This window comes from Macrobrachium nipponense, chromosome 28 (assembly GCF_015104395.2).
Source record: "Macrobrachium nipponense isolate FS-2020 chromosome 28, ASM1510439v2, whole genome shotgun sequence".
Taxonomy (NCBI): Eukaryota; Metazoa; Arthropoda; class Malacostraca; order Decapoda; family Palaemonidae; genus Macrobrachium; species Macrobrachium nipponense.
This window is the reverse complement of record NC_087217.1, coordinates 6,862,679-6,877,678: the sequence shown is the minus strand read 5'-3', so window position 1 is coordinate 6,877,678 and position 15,000 is coordinate 6,862,679. Positions and strand designations below refer to the sequence as shown.

The 15,000-nt window shown below is 36.3% G+C and overlaps 1 protein-coding gene across 7 annotated transcripts in view; it reads right to left on the bottom strand.

Annotated features, from left to right (window-relative positions):
- Positions 1 to 15,000, bottom strand: part of LOC135201385 (microtubule-associated serine/threonine-protein kinase 2-like) — a 193,637-nt gene that overhangs the window by 59,586 nt on the left and 119,051 nt on the right. For 5 of the 7 annotated variants that reach the window (XM_064230245.1, XM_064230246.1, XM_064230247.1 and 2 more), the window contains one exon: positions 9,172 to 9,232. The exons of the other annotated variants lie outside the window; for them this stretch is intronic. In XM_064230245.1, coding sequence (XP_064086315.1) covers positions 9,172 to 9,232 — 61 coding nt within the window. The remainder of the gene's footprint in view (positions 1 to 9,171; positions 9,233 to 15,000) is intronic. 7 annotated transcript variants of the gene reach the window in all.

Below are 15,000 nucleotides of genomic sequence, written 5' to 3'. Positions count from 1 at the left end.
CACACACACACATAGCAACAAATAGTAAGGCTTTTTGACGTCAGTTGCTAACCACCTTCAGAAGGGCAAAGCATTCCGACTTCGAAACAATTCATTACAAACGTCATTGTAACCTTCTGAAGGATGGCGACCCTTGTGAGGGACTTCAGAAGTCAGCCATCTCGCTGGCCGCCTTTATCTTCCGACAATAGTTGTACGTCCTATTGCTGTCTGGGGCGTCATTGTGGCGTCATTCCATTTTAGGCAGCGCTGGCTGCCTTGGCTTGGTCCTTTGCACACAGTTTCGCTAGTCTCGGTCGGTCCGTCTGCTTCTTTGAACAACTCTCGATGAAGTGGTTTATTCATTTTTTTTTTTTTTTTAAGAAAAAATAAGGATATTAAATTTAACAGGACGTGTACGATGCCGGGTTTACTGGTCTGCGCTATCTAAAAAAAAAAAAAAAAAAAAAAAAAAAAACTATAGATATCGAACAGTACATAAGAGTATTATAAAGTTCAGGCCAAACACTGACCTATGAGGTCATTCAGAGCTAGAAAGGAAATGGAGAGTAGGCAGGTTTGAAAGGTGTAATAGGAGGAAAACCTCGCAGATGCACTTGAATAACTTGTTAGGAAAGGGGGAAAGGAAGATGGACGAAATATAATATGAATGTTAGTACGGTGAAAGGAATGAAAGGGGTTGCAACTAGGGGCCGAAGGGATGGTGCAAAGAACTTCTAGTAATGCCTACAGTGCACCCAGTTCTTGTTTTTTTCTAGATATCAGGGCCCCAACTGCTGAAATAAAAGTTTCTTCCCTTCGCTGGGAATGGATCGCAGTTCGCTTTATACATAACCTCGCACAGCAAATAACTATTAAAACTTTAAGCTAGTTTAGTCGTCATGAAAAATCGATAACAGTTCCGGTAAAAAATATCTGTTGTACTTCTCTACTTAATTCATGTGAAACAAGTTTATTGTGACTTGAGCAACTCATTCTACTCTATTCTACAACTACTTCTACCGGTATAATGACTGATGTACGATTTCCGGTAATTACCATAGCCACCGGTGTAAGTTTCAGGCGTCCCAGCCAGTTCCCTTGAAGTTTAACTCCAAAGAAAAATTCACTGTACTACTTCCAGTGCATAATACTCTTTTTGTTTTTTGTTATTCTGAAGGAAATGCTTATACAAAGGCAAAGCTCTTCCCCCTCCACACCCCAACCCCAAGCCCCTCCCCCTCCCCCTCTCTCTTTCTCTCTCTCCCTCAAAGCACATAAAAGCACACAAAATACCCACACATCTACCAACAATAAAGCTGGCGCCAGTTTTGCAAACCACTTCACTAACCTGGTTTAAAATGGAGGAGGGTTCATTACCTCAAGATAGGTTCTCTCTCTCTCTCTCTCTCTCTCTCTCTCTCTCTCTCTCTCTCTCTCCACTTCCTTCCCACACCGCAATGTCATAACCCCGCCTTTTCATTACCCACTTGCCTGGCTCAGCCACTTTGCCTCCTGCTCGACCTATTTACCTACATCATGGAAGGTAATCCGTCACTCTCACCTGTTCTTATGAATTCAACAGCTCTAGCAGAAAGAAAAAAAAAGAAAAGAAAATTAAAGAAAAGAGAAAAAATTGTAAAGAAAGACATTATTCAACTCGAAGAACAATACTTCTGTGCATACTGGACGGATAAAAGCACATTTTAACGTAAATATAAGTCATATGATGATAAAACTCGCTTATAACTGTATTTGCCTTTATATGATGACCTAAACGTCACCCCCGCCACCTTTGTTAGTGAAGGATTAACAAAAGTCCCGAGTTCCAGCATTCAAGCGAGCCCACTCCGAGACCGAAAAGATCCAAGACCAAATTAAGAGAACCTTAAGTATCAGGGGCAGCAAACAAGGGACCAATTGAAGAGAGAGATGAAATTACAAGAGGACTGTTGTCAAGTCTTTGAAGACAGATTACAAAGCCAAGAGGTTGATTTTTTTTCTTCAATCTCGTACTTTGCTTCAATTTGTATGACACAGTATATCGACAATAACTGAGTGTGAAAAAATCATCTCAACCGACAGTACTGTGCCGTAAAAGTTTTTCTACATATCTTCTTACACGCATATATATTAATTGTTTTAATTTTATTTCAAATATACATAAGATGTTTTAAATAGCATATGTATATCTAAAACAAAATTAAAACAATTAATACATAATATATATATCAAACCATTTTAATTTTACTTTAAATATACATATGCTGTTTAAAACTTCGTAGACAAACTCGCTCTAGAAGAAGCGAGTCCGTTACCTTTTGTTTTTCTTTATCAAAGATTGGAGTGGCTAAGGGCAAAGGTTCCTTGTTTCACTGCCTCTACCTCATAAAAAACGGGTCAAGTATAAATAGGAATTTATCAAGACGTAGTGAGAAGGAGGAAAAAAAATACACCGAAGGTATTAAACTGAAATTCGCCAAGCGCTCGAAAGTTCTCTGTTAGATCAGCGGTCAATCTTCGATGGCGGGGTTTCCTGTGCCTTCAATACATCTCTCAATCTTCTGTCTGGCGCCGTTGTCAATCAACTCTGGTTTCTGCGAATTCAACGGCTAAACAAGAAATAGAACGACAAATTATTATCACAACGGAGAAACCTTTCACTGAAGAACGCCTGTTTCTTTTTTTTTCTTTTTTTCGCTTACTGAAATCAAGGTCTTAAAAGTGTAGGAAGAGGGAATTCATTAAGTAACATAAAGGAATAATAAAAATTCATTAAGTAACATAAAGGAATAATAAAAATTAAGTCAATTTGACCTTAGCGTAAAACTGAACCAGTATCATGAAAAAAAATAAGAAAAACAGCACAGACACAATAAAACGGTTTCTACTGAAAAATACCAATACCCAAGAGAAAGGAGTCAAAAATAATATCCACCAACTTGCTTAAATCGGAAAACAAGGGGGCAGTCATTTCAATTCTATGGCAAATATCTTAAAGCCAAAAAGAAAACAACAGTCTCATAATGGACTGCCAAAACTTCAACTAGGTCTCTCTCTCTCTCTCTCTCTCTCTCTCTCTCTCTCTCTCTCTGGTTTTTTGCACAAAAACGGAATAAGTAGATCACACACACACCCGTCCAACCCTTTCCACTCACGAGAGCCCCGAGCGCTCCTGGGATGGCAAATGGCTGGAGAAAACCACAGAACCTCAAGGTTCAAGTTTCTGGAAATATCAGCAGTCTCTAACCAGGCTAATGCAGAGAGAAAGATGCGAAGAAAGCGTAAAAAAAGAAAACAATGAGGGAGAAATAAGGCTCGTGGCCATTTATACCAGGTACTTTCAAATGTGACGTAAATACTATATATACGCGTGATTTAGCATTACCCTAGTTAATATTTTCATCTTACGTTTACATGAATATCAAAACTTCATACATGAATATCAAAACTTCATACTTGGTAAATGATATATTAACTTGTTAATTCCACTTATACGCGATGTTTGAACTTGTACCAGATGGAAGAAAATCCATAATTTTTCTGATAAAAATATATACAGGAGATGTTAAGAGGGCTTCCGAGATTCTGATTACCTCCCATTATGAATATGGCTGATAGTGGCAACAATTCAGCCTACACTAAAAGCTCCATGTTACCTTCAATAATGATATTTTTTTTAATTCAGTCTACACAAAAAGCTCCATGTTACTTTCAATAATGATATTTTTTTAATTCAGTCTACACAAAAAGCTCCATGTTACTTTCAATAATGATATTTTTTTTAATTCAGTCTACACAAAAAGCTCCATGTTACTTTCAATAATGATATTTTTTTTAATTCAGTCTACACAAAAAGCTCCATGTTACTTTCAATAATGATATTTTTTTTTTAATTCAGTCTACACAAAAGCTCCATGTTACTTTCAAAATGAATGATATTTTTTTTTATTCAGTCTACACAAAAAGCTCCATGTTACTTTCAAGTAATGATATTTTTTTTTAATTCAGTCTACACAAAAAAGCTCCATGTTACTTCAATAATGATATTTTCTAATTCAGTCTACATAAAAAGCGTCATGTTACTTTCAATACTGATATTTTTTTAATTCAGTCTACAGTAAAAGCTCCAAGTTACTTTCAATAATGATATTATTTTTAATTCAGTCTACAGTAAAAGCTATCCAATTTACTTTCAATACTGATACTTTTTCTGATAAAAGTCAAAACGGATCGTCATATATCTTTGCAGCTATTGCTTTTCACCGAGAGGAAGCCCAACACAGAAACCCATTGACCCACAACGCAACCCGCGGAATCTGTTGTACAAAGCAATTGACGGCAATCGTAAGATATACCCGCTCAGGACAGCAGTAACCAGATATATCTTTAAAGACACCTGTAGAATTAATGATGTACGTCTGACTAAAACAAATTAAAACCTGGACTTTCCAGCTTAAAACCAGATAAAAAAGAAGTTCACCATGCTGCTAGCAACAAATAGTTACTCTGATGTAAAATCTTGCACCTGAGATACATTTTAATCTGAAGACTGAGTATGCTCTCTCTCTCTCTCTCTCTCTCTCTCTCTCTCTCTCTCTCTCTCTCTCTCTCTCTCACACACACACACACACTATACCCAACACATTATGATTAAAACACCAAATTTGCACTACTTATCACTAAACAATACATATATAATATAGCAGAAGTTTCAGATAAAATGCATGTACAAAATTCTTCATGACAGCGATAACGTGCATTCCCGCTAGAATACTTTAAAATTTATCTTCTTAGTAAAAATCCTTTTATTTACTTAGTACGAATAAACGAAGACAGAAGAACAGACTTAACATGCATGTATATTCAGTCGCAAGGCTTTAAGAAAACCTTTGTAATAACAGAGGTGTTTCAAAGCAGAGGAAATGTGAATGGTTACACACAAACACAATAGTAATAATGTCAAGATATACAAATTCAGAAATCACGAAGATGTCAATTAATGTAAAAACGCCATAAAAAATATCACACATAGATACAAATATTTTTTTTCGATTTGACTTTTACTGGCGCGAGCCTACTAGTCCGTATACACCTTGATAACTACAGAAACTCGTTCATAACCTAAAATTGACAAGGAATTATTTATAAAAAAAAATGAAGCTTTTCAGGAGCGATGAATTCATTAAATTACGTGTAGGTTATGAGGAAATGAAACAGTCAATGAAAAAAACCACTGAGTAATAGAGAAAAATAAAATCCTGAATTTGATAAATACTGCAATAACTCAAGAAAAGAAAGGAAATGCAGGAATAAATCTAAAGTAATTGAAAGATAAAAAAACACAAATAATTAACGTAAAGACTTTAACGACTACTGGAGAAACTTCAAGAATCATAACAGGTAAATAACAGGCATAATCAACCATCACTGGAATGAAAAAATAAAATGAACACCCATAAAAACAGACAAACAGACAGACAGATAACCGAATGACCTCAGACAGCAGCCAACGGAGATAACGACGGAGCGAAAGTACTACTGCTTCTGAAGCCCAGCTAATCGACCGTCCAGACGATGAAGAAGAAGAAGCCAGGGGGGGGAGAGAGAGAGAGAGAGAGAGAGAGAGAGAGAGAGAGAGAGAGAGAGAGACTGGCTGACTGGTGCACCGTCGAGGCAGGAAGGTAGGTATAGGCGTCTGAGGCCCACTATCATGGCGCCATGCGATGCCTTGGGCCGTTCCTGACCTCAATACTGATATACTGACCCTGTCCTCTCAGCGCACAAACAAATAAAAGACGCGCTTGCTTTATTAACGCTCTTGAGAAATGACATAATTGCTTCGGCATCTCGTAGGCAGCAACCTTGCCAGCATCTTAAAATGTACCGACGCATAAATTACAGAACGCTTATCACAAACCCCCTTTCTCTCTCTCGTTGAAATACCCACATAACGAATATACACATCACATGTCTCCAAAGGTAATTGACAACAATGATTTGACTCAAATATTTCTTAAATAATTTTAAGAAAAATATTTGCGAAGCGCAGATACATTCTTCTGTAAAAACAAAATACATGAAACCATTTTCCACAACAAACTATGACATACGAACATTAACAACTAACCAGAGAATAAATACATCATGGATGACGAGCTTTATACACACATGCCACCAATAGGTTACATCATGTGTATACATGCATGTGAGAGCGCGCGACACACATATGTATATATCTTCTCGAATTCTTTACACCTTTTTGGATACGTTCCTCAATGCAAAGTGTATCTAAAAACTGTTAAGAATTCGAGAAATTAAGAGAGCATCGAAGTCATAACAACTACGTAGGTATCTAGCGAAAAGTGACCGGTAGATTCCATAATATACTATATATGTATGTATGTGTATATATATATATATATATATATATATATATATATATATATAATTATATATGTATAGTATATATGTATATATATATATATAATATATATATATATATATATATATATATATATATATATAATATATATATATAATTAGGAGCGAATCCCGGATATTTTTTAAAACAGATCCTAAAAGTGAAAAAGAATTGAGCTTGGATTTAGATCTAAAATGGCGTGCTCTCATTCAACAACTCTCATCTGATGCAAAATAAGCTTTCGGCCAGCACATGACCGAGTACTATCAACAATATCACCCGACAGACTTGCAATCTGGTGATGAACAACCTATACGCCGATGAATGTTATCAATCTGAATGAACCTCCTGTAGCTATAGATAAGTTTATCATCATTAATCTCAAAGTGAGGAGCAATTCCACTAAAGCTTCTGTGACGATCTTAGAGGACCTCTAAACACCCACTAAATGTCATTGAGGAACTTTCTGGGCCCAGTAAGTGAATACGAAAGCTCTCACTAAACGTGTTCAATCTGTGTTGTCGCTGTTCATTTTTAATGGCCAACTAAGCCATTATTGGGCCTTTTCAGATTCTTCGCGCCTTTCGTTTTGGTTAATTATGACGTGCATTATTCCCTGTTCGTATGCTAACGCAATCCTTTTTGTTTTTTACAATAGAATTTTATTCACTTCAATATTACTACCAACTATCTAATTATAAAAGTCATCAAACTGAATGATTTAGTTTTCCCTATACAAGTGTCACCACTGAAGGAAGGCGATGTGTACAGCTCAGAGATCATCTGGCGTATATCATTAGGCTTATCGTCCGTTGTTGGGGTGGCTAAAGAACAAGGGGGCTTTTACGGTGATGCACTTATAATCATGCTTCGGTAACTGGGGCTCTTTGTTAAGCCGGTCATCTGTTATGCAACACAGCAGCAAAGCCTCTTAATGCATCGAAGTAAAACTCCCCAGGCCACGTGTATCAATTCACCAACGAGACGGGAAATCCCCGAAAATCACCACAGCAAGTTCGTCTACTTGCGGAGAAAGTTTCACATACTTCACAGATTTTGAGAGACAAATTTCATTCAACTCGGGAGTTATATTCCCATTCAATCTGTGAGATACATCCCTGGCTTATAAAGTCTTGGCTATCATCACTCACTAGTCTTTTTTACCAAATGATCGCTGGCCCTGACGAATTCCGTTGAACATGGAGAGAGAGAGAGAAAAAAAAAGCGCACCGAGACTTAGCGACATGATAAAACAATAAAAGAAACAAATTAACGTCAGAGTAATTGTTATTCTCCTTTATGCAGTATAAGCCAATTCGGAACTGATCTACAACAAAATAATATAAATAAACGCCAAATTACAGAAAATAAGTACTATATTTCAGAGACTGTACTGTCTCCCTCTTCAGGTGGGTAATGATTACCTATCTGAAGAGAGAGACAGTAGTCTCTGAAACATAGTACTTATTTTCTATATTGTGACGTTTTCATGGGCTCATTTCATTAGATGGAATTCTATTGTAACAACAATTTTCCCAGTTATATATACGCGTATATATGTGTGTCCATCAACTCGTCAAGCAAGGTTCCAACTAATTTCTTACAAACTGGTTTACATTAAAACTTTTCATAATGAGCCATTTGGTACGATGGCGCACACACACGAACACACACACACACAAATCCATGAAATCTGCAGGGGTGTTCCAAAGACTTAGTACGTATAAGGAGACAGACGCCAAGATCATATGCCCAGTCTTTTTTTTATCTAGGTTATGTGTCCGTACCTACAGCGGTTTTCAAAACCCACTTTATAAAATAGGAACTGTGACAGATTCAGTGTTTTTTTTGTAGACACGACACCCTGCAATTCAGAGGCAAGCAACCGCTGGCAATGGGGAAAAAAAAAAAAAATCTCCGATTTTCTTACACTTTAAAAAGTGTTCTGAAGGTCACAAGAAAAAGATAAAATATTATGGACAAAAGTAACAAATTTCCCGTTTCAGTCACTGTTGTTCTTAAATGATATGCACTAATTAGCTATGTGTCATTTACACGATTACATCTCAAAAAATTCTATTCACACGTTCATAGTGAGTGCGCTTTTGTGGTTCAGTTCTTTGTATATATGATAACTATAAACGTTGTGGAACACCAATTTATTTCTGACATGAAACTAATTTCCATAAGGAGGCTAATAGCGTTTTATTAATTAGAATACGAATTCCTTTGGAGCTACAAAGTCCGTCTCTTTTTCAGCTATGGTTACTATTATACGTACAAACAAACACACATAATATATATTTATGCATATGTGTGTGCATAAGTCCAAAGAAACATACATAAAAAAAAACAGGACACACGGCCAAATGTGATATATACCAAGACATTACTCTCAAGCTTCACTACAAGCACTAAAAACCCTGAAACAGGCCAAACTAATAGATTCAAATTCCACAGTATTTTCAAGTATCTCACCACTGACCTCATTCTCCAAATACTCTGGCATGAAACAATATTATTCTCACACCAGAAATGGACCTCGGAATAACAAAACTGCTCCATTAGCGACGGATTGTGTCACCACAAATAATTAAATATTAAAAAGGTATATTACAAATGCAAATCGGTTCGTTCGTCCCATTCTGAAAGTCATCATCAAGAAATAACTGAAAAATTAATGAACCAGTCAATCCTCCAACGTCAACTATTCCACCAAGGTTACTCTCAAAAAGACGCTTCTTGAATAGAAGGATTTGCATACACACCTGGGGCCAATGAACAGCCAGCGTGAACACTTGTGTACCGTTACAACTGTCCCAGCCTCACCTGTGAAGAAGAAATGAGGTCATCGTTAAATATGGTATAACACAAGATTGTAACTCCTTTACAAGACAAACACACACACACACACATATATACATATACATACATATATAATATATATATATATATATATATATATATATATATATATATATATATATATATATAAAATATATAATCAGTATATTTATTATAAAAAACGTAAGTGAAATATATGTGTGTGAATTTATTTGTGTGCGTGCTGTATATAAAATATATATTCCGAATATTTAATACAAAATATACGAGCAATGAAAAACTGATAAATCTAGAAAAATATTTACTAAAAATATATCAAAACAAGGGAAAGAGACCATACAGTATATACATAACCATCGCAGATAAGAAAAAAAATGTAATCGACAAAAAATCTTGAAAGAGTAATAAGAAAACTCAAAAAAGTCCAAAAATATAGAACAAAATAAAAAGTTAAATAAAGCACGAAGCAGTAAGTACCAAGCGCCAAGGCGAGAGGACAGAAAACGGACCAAGCAAGCCCAATGAGAGATGCCCTAATTATCGACTGAAGGGCATCTGCGTTTTTCATTTAGCAGCATGACGAAGGCAAGAATGCAGTCAAAGCAAAGCAATTACGAGAAAGAACACTCCATTTGCCTGGCAGTGCGAAATGAATACAATCCAGCTGCGAGCTAAAAGAAAGAAAAAAAGCCACGCCATCAGGGAAAAAAATCCAATGTACACTGTCATTTTGGATAAGTGCCCCAAATGCCCCACCGTTAGGGCATGTCCAGGACAGGCGCGCTATAACGCCGCAATCAAGGCGACTGTCGAAAAAGATTCTTTCAGCAAAGAAACACGTAAACAAAAAAATACTTCTCATGTTTCCCAACACACTAAAGATAATCCCGGAGAAAAAGAAATCCTCCAAACGTGCCTCTTGTCAATCAAATGCTTCAGACATTTACGGATGGTAATGGCATCACTTACATTTGATGAATTAAAGAAAGAAATTTTCCTTTTAAATCGATTCTTCGCATAATGTTGGTGAAACCTCCAGATACCTAATTTCATTCTCGTTATACTTTCGAAATTCGTCTATGCATTAAAAAAGAAAAGAAAAAAAACTACGCGATACCTAGATCATATTAATTTTATGCGGATCTCGTCTGCAAGAATTTATCTTGAAAAGTATTTTCAAAATCAATGTTAAAGGTAATCAAGTAATATTCCTTATGTTAAATCCAATTTACAAGGAGGAAAGATTTTTTAATTACGCACAATAGTGTGTGTGTGTGTGTGTGTGTGTGTGTGTGTGTGTGTGTGTGTGTGGAGCTGGAGGAAGAATTCCTTCCTCCAGCTGTACGACAAAATAAAATATCGCAAGGTTTAGAGATAGATCGTGTGTGTGTGTGTGTGTGTGAGAGAGAGAGAATATATATATATATAATATATATATATATATATATATAAGTATATTATAGATTAGATATAGATAATAGATATAAGATCTAGATATAGATATAGATGATAGATATAGATATAGATATAGATAATAGATATAGATTATATTATATATATATATATGATATATATATATCTAAATATCTATATCTAATATCTATAATTCTATTATCTTATATCTATATCTATATCCTATATCGTATCTAATATCTATATTCTATATCTATATATATATATATATATATATATACACACACACACATATTTCTACCCTTATCTGAAGCTGCATACAGATCTTTTCTTTGGAGTCGAGCTCATATTCGTGTATAATTACCGAGGATAATTATGAAGCATCAAGTAGACAAGTACCAGATCCAGACAGAGTTTAACATTACAACTTATACAGAGAGAGAGAGAGAGAGAGAGAGAGAGAGAGAGAGAGAGAGAGAGAATCACATGACATCTCTTTTCCCCTTGTCATACTGAGCTAGAATTTACAATATACACCAAGAGGAAGAGAGAATTAAATGGCGAGAGAGAGAGAGAGAGAGAGAGAGAGAGAGAGAGGAGAGAGAGAGAGAGAGAGAGAGAGAGTGGGGGGAGGGGGCAAAGTAATATTTTTTCTTATTCCTGAGCACATCGCTTGGTGATACATAACAGCTCAAACACGTCGCCCCCACAAACAGACGCGCCAATCAATTTATTTGAGATATTATTTTTGGCTGTATCCATCCAGGAGCTGCACTACTCTCTCTCTCTTCTCTCTCTCTCTCTCTCTCTCTCTCTCTCTCTCTCTCTGGGTATATTATTCAATCACACAAAAGTATATATAAAAAAAGAAAAATGTGCAACAAAGATTACGCATATACACTAAGAGAATAAACTCTTTCCCTCCTTCTATGGAAAAGTAACACACATCGCAGACTAAAAAGTATATGTATCACTTCGTCAGAAGTGAACTACAGCAGCAGATAGATAAGTGCAGTCCTCAGAAGCATAAACGTTGCAGATATCAACCGAAGGAGTAAATGATATGCCATTCGCGTCCAGCTCAAGAACACGTCGAAAGATAAAAGACACCTGACAACTGTCGCACCACAAACGCAGCGCCATCTGTAGATGACCCCCTAAGTGCCACGTGCGTTAAACAGCCTCTTTAGTCACCATGGTCGTCTGGAAGAAATTGTGTATGTGTATGTATATGAGAGAGAGAGAGAGAGAGAGAGAGAGAGAGAGAGAGAGAGAGAGAGAGAGAGAGAATCTGCAATATTTCAACGTTTCTTTGCGTTACATATTATAACAGGTTATATATATAATATATATATATATATATATATATATATATATATATATATATATATACAGAGAGAGAGAGAGAGAGAGAGAGAGAGAGAGAGAGAGAGCGAGACCCGGCGTATGAGAGAATCGTGTCGACAATAGATACATAAAACTGAATCTTGTTGGCTTTTATAAAACGATTAGGGTGTGCAGAGCACCTATGATATCATGGCTTTAAATTCGACCATTCTGGGTGGCGCACAACGCATCCCTATCATACTTCACGCCATCCTTAACTCCCCAGCCAATGTCCAAGTGCGATCACCAAATACCGTCTGGACTTCTGAGGGAGAGAAAAAAATTAAAATTTTTTATGGGACGATATTGGAAGTTGAAAGGAATTCAAATGAAGGGCGATTGAAGGATTAGAGAGCGGCGGGGGTTGCCTCATCTATGTACACAATGCAGCGCTGAGAGGTTGCAACAGATACTCCACAGCACCTATGAATTCTTTCCCTGGAGTAAGACCATCTTTCTCCACAACATGAGCACACATACATTAACCGTGTACGGAACAATTTTGAGAAAATTCACACAATTTTAAACAGAGAGACAAACATTAGGACGCGTTGCCTTTAACCAATAATATTTTACAATTCAACAACTAATAAAATTGACAAATTCAGGAACATCCTCAGAGAACTGCAACTGAAGCCTCAGCTTCCCAAGCTTTGATCTTTCAACTGCATCTGCTCTGAGGATGCTTAAGGACAAAAATAAAATAAATAATAAATATAATAATAAAGGCATATATTGAGCATCCAACGCAGAGGATGAACGCTCACGGCGCGCTATATTCAAAATATTACCAGAGATGAAGAGATAATACATATCCGCTTTCCACAAGCGAGTAAAAGTAATTGATGTAAAAAAAGTAATTGATGTAAAAAAAGTAAAACAGTTATACGAGAGAGAGAGAGAGAGAGAGAGAGAGAGAGAGAGAGAGAGAGAGAGAGAGGTATAACGTTGCAGAAAAAGGCTGGATGACCCGAGGGCACGACTGAACTCGAGGCATACCCAAGGGACACGAACACACACTACACTTGTCATACATTTAATCCCAGTGACGTCACCGAGAGGTGAATATTTCACTTAATGAAAGAGCGGTACTTCTTAAAGTGTGTAACCCCGTTCACCAGCTGTCTTTTATTAAATTCTCTCTCTCTCTCTCTCTCTCTCTCTCTCTCTCTCTCTCTCAAGTTCTGCAAGGATTACTTGGAAGATGTAATCCGGGATGCTAAGATAACTGAAGATAGGCGGTTCCTTAATATATGAGCTTTGATATGTGGCTCGTAAACATGAAATACAGTGAGTCAGGGCATCAAAACCACAAGATGCATAAGGATGCCTCTTTAAACAATCCAGCCACATGGGGAGCTACATAATGATGACCTCAATAGCGCAATGAATAGTGAGTAAAGAGATGAAAGCAATACTTTCCACATAGAGTCGCGCACCAATTAGGTTTAGAGAGAGAGAGAGAGAGAGAGAGAGAGAGAGAGAGAGAGAGAGAGAGAGAGAGAGAAACTGCAAATTAGGAGCTAGTGTTGGCGGATCTGGACCAACACTGTCAAACTTATGAACATACATCATCATCATCATAAATACATACATACATACATACATACAGATAATATATATATATATATATAATATATATATATATATATATATATATATACACATTATATAAAAAGTGTGTGTACGCGCCTGTGTATCTAAGTACGTATATATGTCTCTATCTATGTATGTGTATGTATATATATTTATGTATGTATGTATGTATGCATGCATACACAATTATAATTATATAATGAAACATTTAATTAACATTAAGTAAAACGCTGACGAGCAAAGAAGCACCGTAGAAAGAAATTAATGACATCATAAAAGAAGTGGCGTCACTTACGCCAGCACATGAATCTCACATAATCTAACATAAATATACAGCATTATTTACGACCCAACTTATCGGTTTAGAGTTCCCAAACAATCCAAGTGTTTCTTATGATGGTCAAGTAGCTAAGTGTGATTAAAACTGCCTATTAATAGTCCTCAGTCGTAAAGGGTAGACTCGCTAACTCCTCAGAAATAAAATAAAAGGTTACGATTCTTTTTTATTTAGTTTTCCTTCTTTTTTTCAAGTCTCCTCGTATAGCGATTCGACCAAGAACCGCCTTTCGGAGGAAAGACAGACATGTACTCGCTCTCTTAATTCAAAGCATTGTGCGTCTGTTGACCTACGGAGCAAGGTTTGTATCTGTGGTCAACCCACTGTGCCACAGCCTTGGTGGAAATTACAGAAAGAAATTTTCGGCTGGTTCTGTTAAAACGCTACACTTGTCGATCTAAACATATCGTTCCTGTTTGGACGGACTGGTGTATCCCATTTTTTTTTTTTTTTCAGCCCGTGACTTAGTTTTTGTTACTCTATAACAAATCAAAACTCAGCTGTCTGTGTTGTCACACATTCATACCGAACTGCCACAAAAGTTGAGCTAATTAGAGGCTCTGCATCACATCAAAACATTTTAAGCCAATTTTCTCAGAATGGGGTAAACGGGGCTTACGCCAGTTGGTCAAACTAGGAACGATATATGTATGTATGTATGTATGTATGTATGTATGTATGTATGTATGTATGTATGTATATAATATTCAATTGTATCCCACATAGGAAAATGAAAAAGTTTTTCCTAGAAAATGCCCAACGGTTCCGTCCTCTAATGGATCTCTTCTTGGAGCGTTTAATAAACGCTCCAAGAAGAGAGGTCTATTGAAGGCCGAAACCGTTGGATATTTTCTAAGAAAAACTCTTTTCATTTTCCTATGTGGAAAACAATTATTGAATTAACACGCCTTCGTGTCTAAGAAGATTACCAGTATTATATATAATATATATATATATATATATATATATATATATATATATATATATATGTGTGTGTGTGTGTGTGTGTACAACACACACA